Source organism: Triticum aestivum, chromosome 3B (assembly GCF_018294505.1).
Source record: "Triticum aestivum cultivar Chinese Spring chromosome 3B, IWGSC CS RefSeq v2.1, whole genome shotgun sequence".
NCBI classification, from domain to species: Eukaryota; Viridiplantae; Streptophyta; class Magnoliopsida; order Poales; family Poaceae; genus Triticum; species Triticum aestivum.
This window is the reverse complement of record NC_057801.1, coordinates 674,967,320-674,990,874: the sequence shown is the minus strand read 5'-3', so window position 1 is coordinate 674,990,874 and position 23,555 is coordinate 674,967,320. Positions and strand designations below refer to the sequence as shown.

General features: G+C 42.6%; 1 protein-coding gene across 1 annotated transcript; it reads right to left on the bottom strand.

The window, feature by feature from the left end:
- Window positions 1–15,601: 15,601 nt before the first annotated feature.
- LOC123071650 (fructose-bisphosphate aldolase 1, cytoplasmic) lies at window positions 15,602–17,992 on the bottom strand. Its single transcript, XM_044495229.1, has 2 exons — window positions 17,756–17,992; window positions 15,602–16,941 (listed from the first exon to the last, which is right to left on the bottom strand). Exons 1-2 carry the CDS (start codon window positions 17,781–17,783, stop codon window positions 15,893–15,895), a joined length of 1,077 nt encoding a protein of 358 aa, XP_044351164.1. The 5' UTR covers window positions 17,784–17,992; the 3' UTR covers window positions 15,602–15,892.
- Between the last annotated feature and the right edge of the window lie 5,563 nt (window positions 17,993–23,555).

The following is a 23,555-nucleotide window of genomic DNA, read 5'->3' as shown; positions in this document are numbered from 1 at the left end:
TGTGATATGAATATTCAGATCCGAAAGATTCAAGACAAAAGTTCATATTAACACAAAAATAATAATACTTCAAGCATACTAATCAAAGCAATCATGTCTTCTCAAAATAACATGGCAAAAGAAAGTTCATCCCTACAAAATCATATAGTTAGGCTATGCTTCATTTTCGTCACACAAAGATGTTCCCAACTTCTATACCCCCGATGACAAGCCAAGCAATTGTTTCATACTTAAATAATCTCAAACTTTTTCAACCTTCATGCAATACATGAGCGTGAGCCATGGATATAGCACTATGGGTGGAATAGAATATGATGATGGGGATTGTGTGGAGAAGACAAAAAAGGAGAAAGTCTCACATCAACTAGGCGTATCAATGGGCTATTGAGATGCCCATCAATAGATATCGATGTGAGTGAGTAGGGATTGCCATGCAACGGATGCACTAGAGCTATGAATGCTCAACAAAAGAAAACTAGTGGGTGTGCATCCAACTTGCTTGCTCATGAAGACCTAGGGCATTTGAGGAAGCCCATCATAGGAATATACAAGCCAAGTTCTATGAAAAATTCCCACTAGTATGAAAAAGACAACTTATGAGACTCACTACATGAGGAACAAGGTGCTACTTTGAAGCACAATATATGAGACTCACTACATGAAGAACAAGGTGCTACTTTGAAGCACAAGTGTGGAAAAAGATATAGTAGCATTGCCCCTTTTTTGGGCCTTTCTTTTTTTTCTTTTTGGCCTTTCTCTTCTTTTTTTCTTTTTTTGGGCAATGCTCTAATAATGATGATCATCACACTTCTATTGATTACAACACAAGGATTACAACTCGAAACATAGAACAAGATATGACTCTATATGAATGCCTCCGACGGTGTACCGGGATGGTGCAATGAATCAAGAGTGACATGTATGGAAAATAATTCATGGTGGCTTTGCCACAAATACGATGTCAACTACAAGATCATGCAATGGCAATATGACAAAAGTAATGCATGTCATGATGATGGTGGTGGAAGTTGCATGGCAATATATCTCGGAATGGCTATGGAAATGCCATGATAGGTAGGTATGGTGACTGTTTTGAGGAAGATATAAGGAGGTTTATGTGTGCTAGAGCATATCGTATCACGGGGTTTGGATGCACCGACGAAGTTTGCGCCAACTCTCAAGGTGAGAAAGGGCAATGCACGGTACCAAAGAGGCTAGCAAAGGCGGAAAGGTGAGAGTGCGTATAATCCATGGACTCAACATTAGTCAAAAGAACTCATATATTTATTGCAAAAATTTAGAAGTCATCAAAAATTCAAGTACTATGCGCATGCTCCTAGGGGGATAGATTGGTAGGAAAAGACCATCGCTCGTCCCCGACCGCCTCTCATAAGGATGCACAAGCCAGGTACACTTCATGTTTCAAATTTGTTACACAACTTTAACCATACGTGCATGCTACGGGACTTGCAAACTTCAACACAAGTATTTATCAAATTCATAATCATCCAACTAGCACGACTTTGATATTATCACCTCCATATCTCAAAACAATTATCAAGCATCAAACTTATCTTAGTATTCAATTCACTCAAAAGAAAGTTTCACATATCTTGAACACCAAGTATATTAACATTAAGCAAATTACCATGCAATTAAAGACTCTCAAAATAATCTAAGTGAAGCATGAGAGATCAAAATAGTTTCTTTAAAACAAATCCACCACCGTGCTCTAAAAGATCTAAGTGAAGTACTAGAGCAAAAATTATCACGCTCAAAAGATATAAGTGAAGCACTATGAGCAAAACTATCAAGCTCAAAAGATATAAGTGAAGCACATAGAGTATTCTAACAAATTCCAATATATATGGCTCTCTCAAAAGATGTGTACATCAAGGATGATTGTGGTATACTAACAAGCAAAGGCACAAATAATACAAGACGCTCCAAGCAAAACACATATCATGTTGGTGAATAAAAATATAGCTCCAAGTAAATTACCGATGGAAGTGGATGAAAGAGGGGATGCCATCCGGGGCATCCCCAAGCTTTGACTTTTTGGTGTCCTTGGATTATCTTGGGGGTGCCATGGGCATCCCCAAGCTTAGGCTCTTGCCACTCCTTGTTCCATAATCCATCAAAAGAATTCACCCAAAACTTGAAAACTTCACAACACAAAACTCAACAGAAATGTCGTGAGCTCCGTTAGAGAAAGAAAAAAAAAGACTACTTCAAGGTACTGTAATGAACTCATTATTTATTTATATTGGTGTTAAACCTAATGTATTCCGACTTCCCTATGGTTCATAGACTGAATTACTAGCCATAGATGCATTGAAATAAGCAAACAACACACGAAAAACAGAATCTGTCAAAAACAGAACAGTCTGTAGCAATCTGTAACTAACGCAAACTTCTAGAACTCTAAAAATTCTACAAAAATAGGAAGTCCTGGAAAATATGTTTATTGATCAGCAGAAAAAAGAATCAACGCAAAATCACGTTCCTGTGATTTATCATAACTAAATTCGTGCGCGCAAAGTTTCTGTTTTTCAGCAGAATCAAATCAACTATCATCGTAGGTTATCCTATAGGTCCTACTTGGCACAAACACTAATTAAAACATAAAACCACATCCAAACAGAAGGTAGATGGATTATTTATTCCTAAACAGAACCAAAAACAAGAAACACAAAATAAAATTGGGTTGCCTCCCAAAAATCACTATCGTTTAACGCCCTTAGCTAGGCATAAAAGCAAGGATAGATCTAGGTATTGCCATCTTTGGTAGGCAATTCTTCAATAAGGCAATTACCTCCTTTAGAGTTTTCTTTATTCCTAGTAATTGACAAATTTTCGGGCAAAAGATCAAAGAACTCATCTATAGCAAATTGTTCCTTAATGGTAGAAAAAAGATTGGGATGAACACTTATAGATTTAAGATCCGCAGTTTCCTTACTAGATGATTCACCCTTATTCTTAGGAACATAAATAAGCTTAATATTTTTAGTAGAAGAACTTGGAGTGTTTTGAACGGAAGAAAAAGCGGTTCCCAAGTTGGTAATGATACCCTCAAGTTTATCGATTCTTGTGGAATCTAGATTTATTTTTTCATTAACAAGGGGTTCTTTTTCTTTAATATTTTTCAAAGTCATTCCTACCTTAGATCCATATTGGGTAATTTGATTGTGGATCTTTTTATCAAGATTTTCAATTGATTCAATGGTAGCAACTTTATTTTCAATAGCTTCAAGCCTTTGCATAACATGCTCCAAAGTTAACGTAGTTCCATTAATCAAAAGGGGCGGTGAACCAAATATATCTATTAAAGCATTATAAGAATCAAAAGTATGGCTACCCAAAAAATTCCCTCCGGTAATGGTATCAAGGATATATCTATACCAAGGATTAGCACCTACGTAAAAATTGCGAAGAAGAACTGAGGTAGATTGCTTCCTGGTAGATTTATTTTGAGCATTGCAAATTCTATACCAAGCATCTTTTAGATTTTCTCCCTCTCTTTGTTTAAAATTTAAGACCTCATTCTCGGGAGATAACGGAGACGATATGAAACTAGTCATGATGGCAAGCAAACTAACACAAGATCAACAGAAAGGCAACGGGAAAAGGCAAACGAAAAGAGAGGAGGAGATTGGGAAAGAGAGGGCAAATAAAACGACAAGGGTGAAGTGGGGGAGAGGAAAACGAGAGGCAAATGGCAAATAATGTAATGCGAGAGATAGGGATTGCGATGGGTACTTGGCATGGTTGACTTGCTTGTGTGAGCCTCCCCGGCAACGGCGCCAGAAATTCTTCTTGCTACCTCTTGAGCACTGCGTTGGATTTCCCCGAAGAGGAGAGGATGATGCAGTAAAGTAGCGTAAGTATTTCCCTCAGTTTTTGAGAACCAAGGTATCAATCCAGTAGGAGACCACGCACAAGTCCCTCGTACCTACACAAAACGATAGCAACTCGCAACCAACGCTTAGGGGTTGTCAATCCCTTCACGATCACTTACGAGAGTGAGATCTGATAGAGATAATATTTTTGGTATTTTTGATAGATAGATGCAAAGTAAAAGTAAAAGCAAAGTAAAAACAAAGCAAGTAAATAAAGTGATATAGATTGATATGATGAGAACATACCCAGGGGCCATAGGTTTCACTAGTGGATTCTCTCAAGAGCATAAGTATTCTACGGTGGGTGAACAAATTACTGTTGAGCAATTCACAGAATTGAGCATAGTTATGAGTAGGCAATGATCATGTATATAGGCATCACGTCCAAAACAAGTAGATCGAAACGATTCTGCATCTACTACTATTACTCCACTCATCGACCGCTATCCAGCATGCATCTAGAGTATTAAGTAAAACAGAGTAACGCCGTAAGCAAGATGACATGATGTAGAGGGATAAATTCATGCAATATGATAAAAAAAACCATCTTGTTATCCTCGATGGCAACAATACAATACGTGCATTGCAACCCTTTCTGTCACTGAGTAAGGACACCGCAAGATTGAACCCAAAGCTAAGCACTTCTCCCATTGCAAGAACTACCAATCTAGTTGGCCAAACCAAAAAGATAATTCGAAGAGACTTGCAAAGATAACTCAATCATACATAAAAGAATTCAGAGAAGAATCAAATATTTTCCATAGATAATACTGGATCATAAACCCACAATTCATCGGTCTCAACAAACACACCGCAAAAAGAAGATTACATCGAATAGATCTCCACGAGAGAGGAGGAGAACATTGTATTGAGATCCAAAAAGAGAGAAGAAGCCATCTAGCTCCTAGCTATGGACCCGAAGGTCTGAAGTAAACTACTCACACTTCATAGGAGGGGCTATGGTGATGATGTAGAAGCCCTCCATGGTGGATGCCCCCTCCGGCGGAGCTCCGGAACAGGCCCCAAGATGGGATCTCATGGGTACAGAAGGTTGCGGCGGTGGAATTAGGTTTTTGGCTCCTGTTCTGATCGTTCGGGGGTACGCAGGTATATATAGGAGGAAGGAGTATGTCGGTGGAGCTCCGAGGGGCCCACGAGGTAGGGGGCGCGCCCAGGGGGGCGCCCTCCACCCTCGTGACCTCCTCGGAAGCTTCTTGGAGTAGGGTCCAAGTCTCCTGGATCACGTTCGTTTGGAAAATCACGATCCCGAAGGTTTCATTCCATTTGGACTTCGTTTGATATTCTGTTTCTTCGAAATACTGAATAAGGCAAAAAACAGCAATTCTGGGCTGGGCCTCCGGTTAATAGGTTAGTCCCAAAAATAATATAAAAGTGGAAAATAAAGCCCAATATAGTCCAAAACAGTAGATAAAGTAGCATAGAGCAATCAAAAATTATAGATACGTTGGAGACGTATCACTTGGCTGCAACCACTCCGAAGACTTGTACCTAGGCTCGACGACCTCCTCGGGTGTTGTGGCGGTGTGAAGTCATGATGTACGAGAGGCAACTCTCCTACTACCTCCCGATGACCCCACTCTCCTCCGGGTTCCTCACCCTTGGCGTCCCCCACTAATGAGTCAGCCTTCATGAAGACCCGGTTGCTCAGCATGGCCGAGTCACCAACCTTCTACTTCATTCTACTCAAGGCGATCACCATGGCTGAGAAGCACCTTGATAGCCCTTTGTCCATCTTCTCCACGGGGTCCATGCTGGATTTTGGGACGTTCGTCACTCGACTGCTAACTGTGGTGTACACGACTCCTTCCTTGGCCTTCAAGGCTAGGAGGATACAGAAAAATTAGCACTCTATAGCATATGGGGAGAACCCTTTTGCTCGCTATGTGTCGGTGCTAAAACTAGCAAATCTCGGGTAGGGGGTCCCAAGCTTGGCGACCTGAGCTAAATGGTAATAGGAGAAGTAGGGACATGGTGTTTTACCAAGGTTCGGGCACTCTTGATGAGGTAAAACCCTATATCATGCTTCTTATATATTGATTGTAATAGGTACAAGGTACAAGATGATCTACCTCGAGATCATATGAAGATGTTCTAAGCTCTAAAACTACGTATGCGTCTCTACAGACTAAACCCCACGGCTTATATAAATGCCAGTGGTACCTAGGGTTTACACATGGTCGGCTACAATTTACAGATAAGCATGCTGATCATTCAAATATGCTTGAAGTGTGCGTCAAGCCTCCAGGAGATCTTCGTCTTGGCTGCGTCGAGGGCCAGGGCCAGCATGGCCCATTCATTAGTCTTCGGTGGGTCCTCGGCCCGGCACATAACTAGCTGGCCGGCATGGCAAGCACCCCCTAATCCAGGACACCAACACTATGGCACTATTCGCAAAATAGCACGCTATATTGCGCTAAAAGGGGATAGCATGTAGCAGACTATTTTTTGGAGCCCATCAACCCAATGAATCGAGTGTGACCAAGCCAAAATTGGAAAAGTACCGAATCTTCCACCCCACCAAGAGCTCCCACTCCCCAAAACTCCATTTCTCCATTATCCACCCGACCACACTCTTATGTACGACGACGACGGCGGCGGCTACTGCTGCTTCCTCTAGCTCGACTAGTCGTCTTCCATTCCCCGCTGGTCTTCCCCAGTATGTGGCGGCATGATAACGCGGTCAGCTGCGTCGCCGGCAAGTGAGGCACTAGGCGAGTTCTTTGTGCTTGCAGATCTCTGATGTGCGTGTTGGATCCGAATGTGTTAGTGTGTTTGGTACCGATGTGTTGCAAACTTGCAACCTATAAGTTATCCACATTAACTCCTGGCAGGTGATTGATCATCATTTTTTAAGGCTGCTCATAGTGGGAGTAACATAGGTAGTAACATGCATGCCACATAGGCAAAAAATATGATGTGGCAAGTAATTAATGAGGAGAGATGCAAATGGAGTAACATAATATGTTACCATCACATAGCGATTTTCAATGTAAAATGAGTCTACAAAGTAATAAATGAAGCACTCTATGTTACCACATCTATAACACTACCCACTATGGAGGTAGTAACATAGACTAGTAACATATGCATGTTACTAGTCTAAGTTACTCCCCACTATGACTAGCCTAACTAGCTTGCTACCTTGAGTACTTCCGCGGTGGGCAGGGATAAGTGATTGTCTATTAATGGAGATTCCGGTGGCACCTAATTCTTAATACGTAATTTTTGTTGTGTTGTTGCCCCATGGCTTATTAATGTCAAGCTACCTTAAAATTGTCTAGTCCTTTGTTATTGAACTATATCATTTAGTCTTGTTGAAATCCTTTAATTTTGGGCTATTTCAAGCATTTTTCTTTAAAACGATGTTTAGAATATAGCATCTGGAGGTGTGTAAGGCTTAAGAAGGCCTTAAAGAAAAATCAAATGGTAGTCATACCCCTTTCCAGACCACTGCCTAGGATAACCATAGCTAACGGCGCCCTTCACCATACATGTCCTAAAAGCTACAAGTTTATTGAATAGCAAGGGCGCGTACATGACATACTCCACAAGACTTACATCAGATCTATACTAAGTATGCAACATTATCAAAATTAGGGCTATATGGTTTGAGCAGCAGCAAGCACGAGCATTCTACAGAGCCATGCTACAACTTGCGTCTATCAGAGATGAGATAAGTTAAGAGACCATATATGAGGTAAGTAAACATATAAAAGTCATGTAATGTATCCACCTAACCTGTCCGCAAACATAAAGTTGCCTTGCATCCCCCTTCGCATCACCCAAAGAAGAATCCCCAAGGCACTCATACATTTGGCAAGTTTTATTAATTACTTGTTGAAGTTCTTCTATGATTAAGTACAAAATTAGCAAGACGTCCATAAACATGGGCATGGCTATTTGAATAGATTAAAAATGTTACAAGGGTGTACTGATATACCCTGGTATATGAATATCGCTTTTGATGTCGTATGCAATGGCACACTCCTATGAGAAGCGCATTTCACTGGATGTGCTGGTAAAGTTAGATAGCTCACGTTACTTCTCACACGCTGCAAGCAAGTCCAACGAGCCACCTCACTGAGTTGTACACAAACCATGAGTCAGGCCGAAGCTCTGAGTCAGACCCAGCTGTTGTGAGTGGGGACAGGGATTGGCTAGAGCCCTGACTAATATAATCGCCCGAATTATTCCACATTTTATTTTAGGTGTTTCACTTGTATTAACTAAACAATGTTATACTCCCTCCGCTCACAAATATAAGATGTTCTAACTCTTTTCTGAATCGAGTGTATACACACATGCTTTAGTGTATTTGTTCGCTCATTTCAGTGTATATATAGTCTATATTAAAATATCCAAAATATCTTATATTTGTGGACGGAGGGAGGATGTGGTTTACATGGCATATGAAGGTGTTGAAGCGACATTAAAGATGGGCTTTTCAATTTAAATGGAGTGGAAGCAATTATACTTCGTATTTTTGTACTTCTCCATATTGAAAGAAAGGCAATAATTAGTTGCTTGGCAGCCTCCCACTTCGGAGTTCACTAAGATTAATGTCGACGCAAGTTTTGTGGAGGTCATGGATGCTGCGAGTGTGGGGTGATTGCCAGGAACCATAATGGAGAAATTATCTTTTCCTCTTGGGATTATATTGGGGCATGCCATAGGGTCAATGAAGCGAAACTAAGAGGCATCCTCGTTGGTCTTTATTTTTTTTAGAAGAAGAGGGCCCAGCCCCGATTCCATTGCCAAGCAAAGAAATCACAACAGTCCAGTACATCAAAGAAACTACAAATGTAACACTATCGCACACTAAAGCAAAGGGAAAATATAAGCTAGCAGCCAGCTATTACAAGGAAGACGGCCACAAATTAAGGGCAATGAAAACTAGCCACCTCCCCTGTCTAACTTCAGAGCCACAAGCTCATTTTAACAGCTAAAAACAAAAACTGCACCCAGCTCCTCAGCCTGGATCCGGCCACATCAGCGGTAATGGAGCTTTGATCAGAATCTCTAGCTCCCGCACCATGTTTTGAATTTGCTTTTTAACAGGGTCTACAGATAGAGGTTCCCACCGTGCAGCATATGAGGCCGTCTTGCGCCACAGCACCTGTGTATTAAGCCATTTGGCGCGGTTAAAAATTAAGTCATTCCTGGTATTCCAGATGGCCCGGAGGCCGGCTGCATGCACAATATTTGTAGCACTCATATTACTTCCTCTAGACCAACAGTCCGAGAAGGAAAGCATGTTGGTTGTCCCTCTGTATCCAGTGATTCTAGAGATGTTTCTCCAGAATTCAGTCGCAACCTCGCAGCCAAAAAATAAATGGTGACAAGATTCATCACACGAACAGAATGCACAAGATAAGTCAGGAACATTCTGTCTTTTACCCAAGTTATCCCTGGTCAAAATCTTGTTGTCAACCACCAGCCATAGAAAAATATGAATCCTGGCAGGGATCTTGATTTTCCACATAGCAGGAGTGTTTTTAGGAAGCACACCCCTAAAATTAACTACATTATACAAAGATTTTATAGAGTAAACCCCGCTGGGATTAAGGTCCCAAATAAGCGAGTCCTCATCCGAAGAAAAGAGGATGGATTTAGCAATCTCTACTAGCTCAAACCACAAAAAGAGAAGCTCACTAGAAAAACATCTCATAAAAGTAATCTTAAGGTTAGAGCCATCCCAAACTTGGTCTAAGGTACAGTCGTGCTCATTGGCAATGTTATATAAGTCTCAGTATAGAGTAGCTAGGGGGGCGACCCAAACCAGTGATCCTCCCAAAACCAGACTTTCTTACCATTGCCAACATTCCAGGAGTAGCCAAACTTAGTAGCTTGGGCAGCCCAAAGAACACCTTTCCAGAAAGGTGAAGCACCAGCATAAGGGCAAGTAAAAATGTTGGGGGACTGGGTATCATACTTAGCACCTATTATGCTTTTCCAGATCTTACCCTCATCTCTATTATATCTGCTGACCCAAGAAGCAAGCAAACATAAGTTCATATAAGAGAGATCAGTAATCCCTAACCCACCATACATCTTTTTCATAGTAAGCGACCCCCAACTAGCTAGGTGATATTTGTGATGACCTTCATAATCATCCCAAAAGCAATGTGCCAGTTGAGAGTTAATAAGCTTAATAGCCCACTTGGGGAATTTAATATATCCCATAAGATAAGAAGGGATGCTGGCTAGGCAAGCTTGGACCAGAATCAACCTCTTACCAAAGGATAACAGCCTCCCCCTCCAGCCAGCTGCTCTTTTAATAATAGTGTCAACCAAAGGCTGGAGGTCCTCTCTTCTAATTTTAGAGTAGTGGAGGGGAGCACCCAGATATTTAATGGGGAAAGAACTTAGTTTACAACCCAAAGACTGAGCAAAACTAGTAGCCTCATCCCTATCAATATTAATAGGAACCAGATCACATTTATGAAAGTTGATCCTCATCCCAGAAAGTTGCTCAAAACAAGAAAGGAGCCACTTTAAATTCCTAGCGTGCTCTAAATTCTTATCTAAAAACAGGAGGGTATCATCAGCATATTGCATGCTTATGACCCCAGCTGGGTTAGAAGGAGGAAAAACCCCGGCAATCATGTTCTGATTAGCAGCTTTGGCTAGTATTCTAGTGAACACATCAGCAGCAAGATTAAAAGCAAGGGTGAGGCAGGATCACCCTGCCTCACACATTTGCCTGCAATAAAAAACTCACTATTGGTGTCATTAATCCTGACCCCAACAGACCCATTGTGAAGTAGGGAGCCTAATTTGTACATCCATTTAGGGCCAAAGCCTCTTCTCCTAAGTATGTCCAAAAGGAAATCTATATTCACCATGTCATAAGCTTTTTCATAAGCAAGCTTAAAACAAAATCCCTGGAGGTGGTTGCTGCTACAGCATGAACCACCTCATGGGCTGAAACAATACTCTCCAATATAAACCTGCCTTTGATAAAAGCAGTTTGATTAGGAGAGATTAAATCATTGCAAACTAGGCCTAGCTTATTAGCAGCACATTTTGCAAAGATCTTGAAACTACAATTAATCATGGAAAGGGGTCTGAACCTGTCCAAAGAAACAGCATTTGGTTCCTTTGGGACAAGGGTCAGAAGGGAGAAGTTGAGCTTGTACAAGTCCATCTCCCCCTTCTCCCAATCTCTAAAAAGTGCAAACAAGTCACTTTTAATGAGATCCCAGAAATGTTGATAAAATAAAAATGGAAAACCATCAGGTCCAGGAGCACCTTCAGCATATGAGCCAAAAACTGCATTCTTAATTTCTTCTTCAGTAAAAGGTTTTTCCAAGAACTCAATATGATCAGCAGTAGCCATGCTAGACTGATCCCAAAAATCATCAACAAGTTTAAGATTTATAGCAGGAGAGTAGCCAAAGAGATTTTTATAATAATCTACTACATTAGCAATAATACCTTCAGTGTCTTCAACTGGGCCAGCAGCAGTTTCGAGCACAGCAATATGCTTCTTCCTTCTCTTCTGATTGTCTAGGGCTTGAAAGTAGTCAGAGTTTAGATCCCCCTCCCTAATGTCTCTCTCCCTAGCTCTCTGCCTGGCCTTGATTTCCTCTTTCTTCCAAATCTCATTTAAATCACCTGCAATCACTTTAATTCTAGCTTTAGAATTAGGGGACAGAGGCTGAGTTTCTACAAGAATGTCTATACAATTATATTCAGCAACTAAAGCTTGCTTAGTCCTGTTTTGGGAAGCCTCATAATTGAGACTCCACCCCTTGGTGGCTTTCCTAGTATTCCTGATCTTGAACTGCCAAATATCAATAGCAGAGGAGTACTTACAATCAACACTCCAAGCTTTGTGAACAATCTCATCAAAGCCAGGAACTTCTAGCCACCACTTTTCAAATCTATAAACTTTATTCTTAGGAATGGAAATAGCATCAGAGTTGAAAATGAGGGAAGTTTCATCACTCCCAATTCTAGGAAGAGTTTTAACCTGGCTAGCAGGAAAAAGTCTTTCCCAGTCAGCAGAGACAAAAATCCTATCTAAAGCAGCCATGACTAGATTGTCTTGGTTATTGGCCCAAGTAAACTTCCTACCAGCATTCTTAATCTCAATGAGGCCAAATTTATTAATCCAGTCATTGAAAAGATCAGCCCAATGCTGGATGACTAGCCCAGTGTTCTTGTCCTCAGCAGCTCTAACCAAATTAAAGTCTCCACCCATAATAGTGGGCCCAGTCCAGTTATTTAGGAGGTTATGGAGCTCATTAATAAAATCAAGCTTAAATTCATCATAAGCATAACCATAAACAGAGATAAGCCTCCAAACAGTGTTATTACACTTGTTCTTCATCAAACGGGAGATACTGTAAGTGAATACATTACAAGCTATAATCTCAAATTTATCTTCCTTGACCCCCACTAATAAGCCTCCAGTAGTGTTATTAGCAGGCAACCAATTCCAAATAAAACCATTTCTAGAGTCTATAGCCTCTAGCTGAGTAATACTAAACTCAGTTTTCTTTGTTTCAGATAAGCAAACAAAGTCAGGGCAGTGAGATCTAATGAGCTCCTGCACCTTTGTGATCTTGTGAGGGCCATTAAGCCCTCTCACATTCCAAAATAGACCTATCATCTAAATCTAGTGGAAATTTTAGCTTGACACTTTTTAGACCTCTGACTTTTAACCTCCATCCATGAGAAGGCATCATCAAATTCGTTGGTCTTTACATCAGTATCAATCTCCACAAGCCTATTATTTTGGAAACTGAATGTGTTTTGGGGATTTCCTTTTTTGGAAATGATAAGTTTGACTGTTGATGTAAAAATTATTTTTGAAACGGAGAGAGTATATGCGAGGGGGTTAGCTTTGTTAATAGATGTGATGATGTGTTAATAGTGTTCTGTCATGTGTGGTGAAAACTATAATGGATGATTTTATTTAATTAATACTTCCTTCATCTCAAAATAAGTTATGTGAGGGGTTTTAGAAGAAAAGAAAAACACCCCGAGTCACTGTGATTACACGTAAAACAGGACCTGAAATGTCAACACGGGCGGACATGGTCTTTACATCCGAATGTTCCGATTCAGTTGTTTTTCAACTTCTGATTTTTGCTACGTATAGCTGAAACAAACAAAGCCATAGGCGATTCGGGAGAGACAGCAGGTGAGAATCGGAGTAGTGATTGATGCTGATAATTACTCCTTCTGTAAACTAATATAAAAGAGTTTAGAGTGATCTAAACGGGACATGGAGTATGTGAGTTCATCCTTTGCTACAGTAAAATTGAAAAAAAACTGAATTTTTTTGGCAACAAACATTGATGTGTGTTTCACATGCGTGCCAATTTTCGTGATAAAATAACATTGTGGAGGCCTCGGCAAAAAAGATTGAAAAAACTGTTTTTGAAGCATTGATTATTTTTACCGAGATTTGCATGAATGTCATTTTGTCATTGAAATTTTGCACGCACGTGAAAATGACATCAATGTTTGTTGTAAAAAAAATAGATTTTTTAACTTTTAAAATATTTTTTCAATTTTACTGTAACAAAGGGTGCATGTGAGATCAAGCTCACAAGAGCATTTTGGGATCTAAACGCTTTTATACTAGTTTACGGAGGGAACACTTATTTGCAGGAAGAAAATGCACTGTTTTTCTTTCAAGAAGTACTGTACGTAGTTCCTGTTGTGTACGAAATGCGTAGTGCTACTCAGCAATGTCCCTTTAATTTTCAGCATCACTAAAATCTTCAACTAAATGTAAAAGACCATAAAACAAAATAGAAAGAAAAAAAATCGGGCCAAGTGTTAGGATTGATTCCGCTCACGGCTTGCCAGCGCTCCACTCGCGCGAAGCGGAAGGAGTGACGCCCAAAATAGTTCAGGCGCCTTTAAAATCAGAAAAAACGATGGAACAGATGTGTACTCAGCATATAACAGGTTTTACCATTGTATGAGCAGGTAAATTACAGGACCATGGAACAAAAACCTGCTCCAATTTACGATACGTAGTACCCAATTTACAGGGTAATTCAACTCCAAAAATAAGCTACTACGGTATTATGAAAACACAAGTTCCATATTATTAAAAACGATGTTCGATATCCGAAAACCAAACAATGAAAAGTGGGATGCCAAAACGGGCCACAGCACCGAAGGCAGATAGATCAGTACTTGTAGTCCTTGACGTGGAGGCTCTCGGAGGCGCCCTCGCCGAGGGTGGCGTCGCCCTTGTAGGTGCCGAGGGTGGCCTCAGAGTTGGCCTTGCACCTCACCAGGAACGCCATCCCATATGGTCGGGAGTAGACGTGTCAAGCACCCCCTAGTCCAGGACACCATCAGGTGGCCGGTGGGGTGGTGTGCGACGGGGCCGCAGTGGCTGCCGCCGCTGCGGTGCAGCCGCTAGGTTGGGGTTGAGAGGTGCTCATTTCAAAAACATTGTGTGCCCTAACTGGATCTAATAATTTATGAGTGTGAAGTTGGGCTTTTTATGCCACTGTTGTTGTCTTTGAATGTTATCTCAACCAGACATAGTGTTGATGCAAAGGTGTGTATATTTATTAGCCTATTCATCCTTTTCTCCTATTTGTTCATGGCGTAAAAGCATAGTCCTGTGATCTAAAGTCATTCAGTTACTCCCTCCGTTGTAGTTGAGACACTTATTTTAGGACGGAGGGAGTACTTTTTTGTTCTATTGTTGTTTTTGTGCAAAACATCCATCTTGCTTATTGAGTATTTATTTTTCTTTCTGGAAAGGTCATACCGGTTTGAAGTTTTCTCCTGTGAAATTTTTTAGTTGGATCAAGATGGTTTTAGGAGGAATTCGTAGGTAGGTTTATGTTCCCTTGCGGATGAAAAGGTACATGTATATACTAGTATATGATTGTGGTGAGCTTACTATTTTGTTTGGGGGTTGATTGGTTCAGTCTTTTCCTTTCATGCATGTGATTCCTATGTTATAGGCTCGGGTGCTCTGTTTTTTAGATGATCGGATGAAGGCGTTTCCTCTCGTGGTGTTGTTAGGATAGAGAAAGAGATCTTTGTTTGCATTAGTATTGGACTATTGGTGGTGTCCCTGTCCCAATTCTATTATAAGTCATTGAGCAAGATGATTCGAAGAACTTGTGCTTTCAGTAAGATGTTCGTGTTTGAGTTATGTACTGACAAAATATTCTTACATGGGGTCTTGTATCATCTGCTAGCCTTTAATTTAGTGTTATTGAGCAACTTTCCATTCGTCTCTAATTTGTCTTTGGTACAAAGCTGCGGGGCGATGGAATACAGTGTCTTGTGCCCAAGGGCTTACAGCTTACTATCCAAAAGGCAGGTGGTTCATGTACATAGATTTGAATTGCGTTTATTACTTCAATGGCACTGTCAAACCTGTAGATGTGTAATTTACAGGTTTGAGATCTTTCAGGAACTGGTCGATGGATTTGCTGGATGAGGACGTCGATTGGAATCTGCTGCTATGTGCCTTCAAATCTGTTCCTAAATATAAGTGGAATGTCTAGACTTATACTGCATTTAGGAACTGAGGGAGTACATGACATCAAGGAAGGAAGTGGCAGTATTTTTGCCTTCATTATCAAAATCTTGAAAGTCGTGCATCAAACTGACGAAGGAAAATCCAGACGCCTCAGCGCAATCACGTTTCATGAATGAAACTTAACGATAGCCAAGCAAGAAAAAAGTGACGGAACACATGTGTACTCAGCATATGACAGGTTTTAACATTGTATGAGCAGGTAAATTACAGGACCATGGAACAAAAACCTGCTCCAATTTACGATACGCAGCACCCGATTTTCAGGGTACTTCAACTCCAAAAAGAAACTACTACGGTATTATGAAAACACAAGTTCCATATTATTAAAAACGATGTTCGATATCCGAGGATATATCAGGACTCAGGAAACCAAACAATGACAATGATACTGGTAAGCGGGACGCCCAAACGGGCCACAGCACCGAAGGCAGATCAATCAGTACTTGTAGTCCTTGACGTGGAGGCTCTCGGAGGCGCCCTCAGCGAGGGTGGCGTCGCCCTTGTAGGTGCCGAGGGTGGCCTCGGAGTTGGCCTTGCACCTCACCAGGAACGCCGCCCTGGCCTTCTCCTCGTTCTCCGTCTTGCCGGACCAGGCCTTGAGGGTGCTCTGCTGGAGGGCACGCCCGAAGGAGAAGGACAGGTTCCAGGGCTTCTTGGTCTGGAGCTTGTTCATGGCGTTCAGGTTCAGGGTCGCCTCCTCCTCGCTCTGTCCACCAGAGAGGAAGACAATGGCGGGGACGGCAGCAGGGACGGTCCTCTGGAGGGTGCGGACGGTGTACTCAGCAATCACCTCAGGGGCCACCTTCTTGGAGTCAGAACCAGGGGTGACCATGTTGGGCTTCAGGAGAGTGCCCTCGAGGAGGACATGCTGGTCGTTGAGGGCCTTGTAGCAGGCAGCAAGGACGATCTCGGTGACGTAAGCACAGCGGTCAATGTCATGAGGTCCATCAACAAGGATCTCAGGCTCCACAATGGGCACCAGACCATTCTCCTGGCAGATGATGGCATAGCGAGCCAGACCCTGAGCGTTCTGGTCGATGGAGAGCTGCGATGGCTCAGTGGCGCCGATCTTGAGGACTGCACGCCACTTGGCGAAGCGGGCACCAGCCTCATAGTACTTGGCGCAGCGCTTGCCAAGGTCATCAAAGCCCTGGGTGGTGGTCTCACCGTTGGTTCCAGCAAGCTCAATGGTACCCTTGTCCACCTTGATGCCAGGGAGGACATTGCCCGCCTTGAGGATGTCGACGAAGGGCTTGCCACCCTTGGTGCTCTGGTACAGGGTCTCCTCAAACAGGATCACGCCGCTGAGGTACTGGAGGGCACCAGGGGTGCAGAAGAGGAGCTCACGGAGGGCACGACGGTTGTCCTCAACGTTCTCAACATTGATGCTGGCAAAGCGCTTGCCGATGGTGCCGGTGGACTCATCAGCAGCGAGGATACCCTTGCCAGGGGTGCCGATGTAGGCAGCGTTCTTGATGAGCTCATCTGCAAGATAATCAACCAAGAGTATTACAATCAATTGCCATAACTGTAAATATATTATAAATTGTGCTCAAATCTACAGAGCTGCAAGTTGGTGCAACCATTCACAATGTTTAGCAAGCATAACAGCAAATGCAAATCAAATTTACTAACATAATTCTGACAATTGAGTACAAAATTTCAACAATTTTCTAAAACATTGCACATGCGCAACAGGAAGGTGGTAAACATAAGGGCAAGTGCAACTAATAATCAACATTACAGGAGAGCAAAACATACAGCTTGACTATATTTATAAGAACGGTATATTCCTTAGAAAAATATGCCCCTAGGACCTATACAGATCTAGATTTACAGATGCAACCTTCAATAACTAAAACCAGAATTAATTACCACTACCACGAACCCAACAGAAACATGTGCAGATGTGTAAATCAACCTAACCACAAACTACTAGAAAAGGAAGGAACGCCAGTATAATCATTCGCACAAAATAATCACCAGCATGCGCCTAACAGCAGCAGCAAACTACAGAATTATCAGCATGCAACGCATCATCGGACGCAACCGACGATCCCCTGGGCACCCGATCCAACTGCCAGCGCCTCGAACGAGCTAGAACCAAACACAGCGCGTACGGATCTAACCCGCGAGTGCGGATCTAACAAACCATGGCACGGAATCGCGAGCATCGGCAGATCTAAGCACGCAGAAGAGCAAAACGGGTAACAGATCTATCGACACCCGAAGAAGGCAGGCATATCGAGAGAACGACGAGCAAGGGGGGAGGGGGCAGGAGGAAGAGGACGGATCATACCCTTGTACTTTCCGCAGTAGGCCGACATGGTCGATGCTCGGGGGGGATTCGAGAGCTGCGACGGGCGAGGGGAGATTTGGGGTTGGCAGGGGAGGGAGGGAGGGAGGCTGAAGGCTTTGGTGGACGGGGATGATTAGAGGGTGGGGGTTATAAAGAGGCCAAGGCTTGGACGAGGGGAAAGGAAGGGGGATCCGATCTGGGTGCGCCTCCGTAGGAACGTTGGGCTGTCTCTCCCACCGCCCCTGGTTTCCTGTGTTATTTTTATCCAGGCCCTCGGCGGTGGCTTTATTTGGGAGGTGCGGGTTTTCTGAAAATAGAGGAAACCAGGAATTTCTTTATTTAGATTTGGAAGAAAAAAATTGAAGCTTCATAATAAGTTCTCCTAAATAAAGTATTAGGCTATGCACCAACTACGAAAAGCATTCACCTAAAAAACCTAAGACAGACATAAATATGTGTTGCACATGGTATTCCCAGTTATTTCATCGCCATTTTCATGATTTTGTTTGATATATTTGATATAACATATAGGTGTATGGTCTATTTTTTATTTCTATTTTTTTGCGGGTAAGACTGGTATGATTCACATCACACAGGATTACAATAAATCTTGTTCAACTCAATGTCTTCAGGCGGCCCAAAGCCCAACCAGGTCATAGTCCTACCTTTTAAACGAGCAAACTTTGCCAAAGAGTGTTGAGGATCGTTGTAGAAATTAAAATTCTCTACGCATCACCAAGATCAATCTATGGAGAAACTGTTGGAAATATGCCCTAGAGGCAATAATAAATTGATTATTATTATATTTCCTTGTTCATGATAATCGTTTATTATCCATGCTAGAATTGTATTGATAGGAAACTCAGATACATGTGTGGATACATAGACAACACCATGTCCCTGGTAAGCCTCTAGTTGACTAGCTCGTTAATCAATAGATGGTTACGGTTTCCTGACCATGGACATTGGATGTCGTTGATAATGGGATCACATCATTAGGAGATTGATGTGATGGACAAGACCCAATCCTAAGCCTAGCACAAGATCATGTAGTTCGTATGCTAAAGCTTTCTAATGTCAAGTATCATTTCCTTAGACCATGAGATTGTGCAACTCCCGGATACCGTAGGAGTGCTTTGGGTGTGCCAAACGTCACAACGTAACTGGGTGGCTATAAAGGTACACTACGGGTATCTCTGAAAGTGTCTGTTGGGTTGGCACGAATCGAGATTGGGATTTGTCACTCCGTGTAAACGGAGAGGTATCTCTGGGCCCACTCGGTAGGACATCATCATAATGTGCACAATGTGACCAAGTTGTTGATCACGGGATGATGTGTTACGGAACGAGTAAAGAGACTTGCCGGTAACGAGATTGAACAAGGTATCGGTATACCGACGATCGAATCTCGGGCAAGTACCATACCGCTAGACAAAGGGAATTGTATACGGGATTGATTGAGTCCTTGACATCGTGGTTCATCCGATGAGATCATCGTGGAACATGTGGGAGCCAACATGGGTATCCAGATCCCGTTGTTGGTTATTGACCGGAGAACATCTCGGTCATGACTACATGTCTCCCGAACCCGTAGGGTCTACACACTTAAGATTCGATGACGCTAGGGTTATAAAGGAAGTTTGTATGTGGTTACCGAATGTTGTTCGGAGTCCCGGATGAGATCCCGGACGTCACGAGGAGTTCCGGAATGGTCGGGAGGTAAAGATTTATATATAGGAAGTCCTGTTTCGGCCATCGGGACAAGTTTCGGGGTAATCGGTATTGTACCGGGACCACCGGAAGGGTCCCGGGGGCCCACCGGGTGGGGCCACCTGCCCCGGGGGGCCACATGGGCTGTAGGGGGTGCGCCTTGGCCTACATGGGCCAAGGGCACCAGCCCCTAGAGGCCCATGCGCCAAGATATAGGAAAAAGGGGAGAGTCCTAAAGGGGGAAGGCACCTCCGAGGTGCCTTGGGGAGGATGGACTCCTCCCCCCTTCTTAGCCGCACCCCTTCCTTGGAGGAAGGGGCAAGGCTGCGCCTCCCCCCTCTCCCCTGCCCCTATATATAGTGGAGGGGAGGGAGGGCATCCATACCTGAGCCCTTGGCGCCTCCCTCCCTCCCGTGACACCTCCTCCTCTCCCGTAGGTGCTTGGCGAAGCCCTGCAGGATTGCCACGCTCCTCCATCACCACCACGCCGTTGTGCTGCTGCTGGATGGAGTCTTCCTCAACCTCTCCCTCTCTCCTTGCTGGATCAAGGTGTGGGAGACATTGTCGAGCTGTACGTGTGTTGAACGCGGAGGTGCTGTCCGTTCGGCACTAGATCATCGGTGATTTGAATCACGGCGAGTACGACTCCATCAACCCCGTTCACTTGAACGCTTCCGCTTAGCGATCTACAAGGGTATGTAGATGCACTCTCCTTCTACTCGTAGCTGGTTTCTCCATAGATAGATCTTGGTGACGCGTAGGAAAATTTTGAATTTCTGCTACGTTCCCCAACAGTGGCATCATGAGCTAGGTCTATTGCGTAGATTCTTTGCACGAGTAGAACACAAAGTAGTTGTGGGCGTTGATGTTGTTCAATATGCTTACTGTTACTAGTCCAATCTTGTTTCGACGGTATTGTGGGATGAAGCGGCCCGGACCGACCTTACACGTACTCTTACGTGAGACAGGTTCCACCGATTGACATGCACTTGGTGCATAAGGTGGCTAGCGGGTGCCAGTCTCTCCCACTTTAGTCGGAACGGATTCGATGAAAAGGGTCCTTATGAAGGGTAAATAGCAATTGGCATATCACGTTGTGGTCTTGCGTAGGTAAGAAACGTTCTTGCTAGAAACCCATAGCAGCCACGTAAAACATGCAACAACAATTAGAGGACGTCTAACTTGTTTTTGCAGGGTATGCTATGTGATGTGATATGGCCAAGAAGAATGTGATGAATGATATGTGATGTATGAGATTGATCATGTTCTTGTAATAGGATTCACGACTTGCATGTCGATGAGTATGACAACCGGCAGGAGCCATAGGAGTTGTCTTTATTTTTTGTATGACCTGCGTGTCATTGAAGAACGCCATGTAACTTACTTTACTTTATTGCTAAACACGTTAGCCATAGAAGTAGAAGTAGTCGTTGGCGTGACAACTTCATGTAGACACGATGATGGAGATCATGATGATGGAGATCATGGTGTCATGCCGGTGACGATGATGATCATGGAGCCCCGAAGATGAAGATCAAAAGGAGCAAAATGATATTGGCCATATCATGTCACTATTTGATTGCATGTGATGTTTATCATGTTTATGCATCTTGTTTACTTAGGACGACGGTAGTAAATAAGATGATCCCTTACAAAATTTCAAGAAGTGTTCTCCCCTAACCGTGCACCGTTGCTACAGTTCGTCGCTTCTAAGCACCACGTGATGATCGGGTGTGATGGATTCTTACGTTCACATACAACGGGTGTAAGACAGTTTTACACAGCGAAAACACTTAGGGTTAACTTGACGAGCCTAGCATGTGCAGACATGGCCTCGGAACACGGAGACCGAAAGGTCGAGCATGAGTCGTATAGTAGATATGATCAACATGAAGATGTTCACCGATGATGACTAGTCCGTCTCACGTGATGATCGGACACGGCCTAGTTGACTCGGATCATGTAATCACTTAGATGACCAGAGGGATGTCTATCTGAGTGGGAGTTCATAAGATGAACTTAATTATCCTGAACATAGTCAAAAGACCTTTTGCAAATTATGTCGTAACTCGCGCTATAGTTCCACTGTTTAGATATGTTCCTAGAGAAAATATAGTTGAAAGTTGACAGTAGCGATTATGCGGACAGTAGAAAGCTTATGTCCTTAATGCACCGCTCAGTGTGCTGAACCCCAAACGTCGTTTGTGGATGTTATGAACATCGAACATACACGTTTTGATAACTACGTGATAGTTCAGTTAAATGGTTTAAGTAGAGGCACCAAAGACGTTTTCGAAATGTCGCGGAACATATGAGATGTTTCGAGGGCTGAAATTAGGATTTCAGGCTCGTGCCCACGTCAAGAGGTATAAGACCTCCGACGATTTTCTTAGCCTGCAAACTAAGGGAGAAAAGCTCAATTGTTGAGCTTGTGCTCAGATTGTCTGAGTGCAACAATCACTTGAATCGAGTGGGAGTTGATCTTCCAAATGAGATAGTGATGTTTCTCCAAAGTCATTGCCACCAAGCTGCTAGAGCTTCGTGATGAACTATAACATATCAGGGATAGATATGATGATCCTTGAAATATTCATGATGTTTGACACCGCGAAAGTAGAAATCAAGAAGGAGCATCAATTGTTGATGGTTGGTGAAACCACTAGTTTCAAGAAGGGCAAGGGCAAGAATGGATACTTCATGAAACGGCAAATCAGCTGCTGCTCCAATGAAGAAACCCAAGGTTGAACCCAAACCCGAGACTAAGTGCTTCTGTGATAAGGGGAATAGTCACTAGAGCAGAATTACCCTAGATACTTGGTAGATGAGAAGGCTGGCAAGGTCGATAGAAGTATATTGGATATACATTATGTTAATGTGTACTTTACTAGTACTCCTAGTAGCACCAGGGTATTGGATACCGGTTCGGTTGCTAAGTGTTAGTAACTCGAAATAAAAGCTACAACATAAACGGAGACTAGCTAAACATGAGATGACGATATGTGTTGGAAGTATTTCCAACGTTGATATGATCAAGCATCGCACGTTCCCTCTACCATCGAGATTTGGTGTTTGCGTTGAGCATAGACATGATTGTATTATGTCTATCGCAATACGGTTATTCATTTAAAGAGAATAATGGTTACTCTATTTATTTGAATAATACCTTCAATGGTCTTGCACCTAAAATGAATGGTTCATTGAAATCTCGATCGTAGTGATACACATGTTCATGCCAAAAGATAGTAATGATAGTACCACCTATGTGTGGCACTGCCACGTAAGTCATATCGGTATAAAACGCATGAAGAAGCTCCATGTTGATGGATCTTTGGACTCACTCGTTTTTGAAAAGTTTGAGACATGCGAACCATGTCTATTGGTATATACGCATGAAGAAACTCCATGCAGATGGACCGTTTTGACTCACTTGATTTTGAATCACTTGGGACATGCAAATCATACCACATGGGCAAGATGACTGAAAAGCCTCGTTTTCAGTAAGATGGAACAAGATAGCAACTTGTTGGAAGTAATACATTTTGATGTGTACAGTCCAATGAGTGCTGAGGCATGTAGTGGATATTGTTATGTTCTTACTTCACAGATAATTTGAGTGGATGTTGAGTACATTTACTTGATGAATCATGAGTCTGAATTATTGAAAGGTTCAAGTAATTTCAGGGTGAAGTTGAAAGATCGTCGTAACAAGAGGATAAAATATCTATGATATGATCATAGAGATGAATATCTGAATTATGAGTTTGGCACAGAATTAAGACATTGTGGAAATAGTTTCACAACTAATACAGCCTGGAACACCATAATGTGATGGTGTGTCCGAACATCATAACTGCACCCTATTGGATATGATGCATACCATGATGTCTCTTATCGAATTACCACTATTGTCCATGGGTTAGGCATTAGAGACAACCACATTCACTTTAAATAGGGCACCACGTAATTCCGTTGAGATGACACCGTATGAATTATGGTTTAGAGAAACCTAAGTTGTCGTTTCTTAAAGGTTTGGGGGCTGCGACGCTTATGTGAAAAAGTTTCAGCTTGATAAGCTCGAACCCAAAGCGGA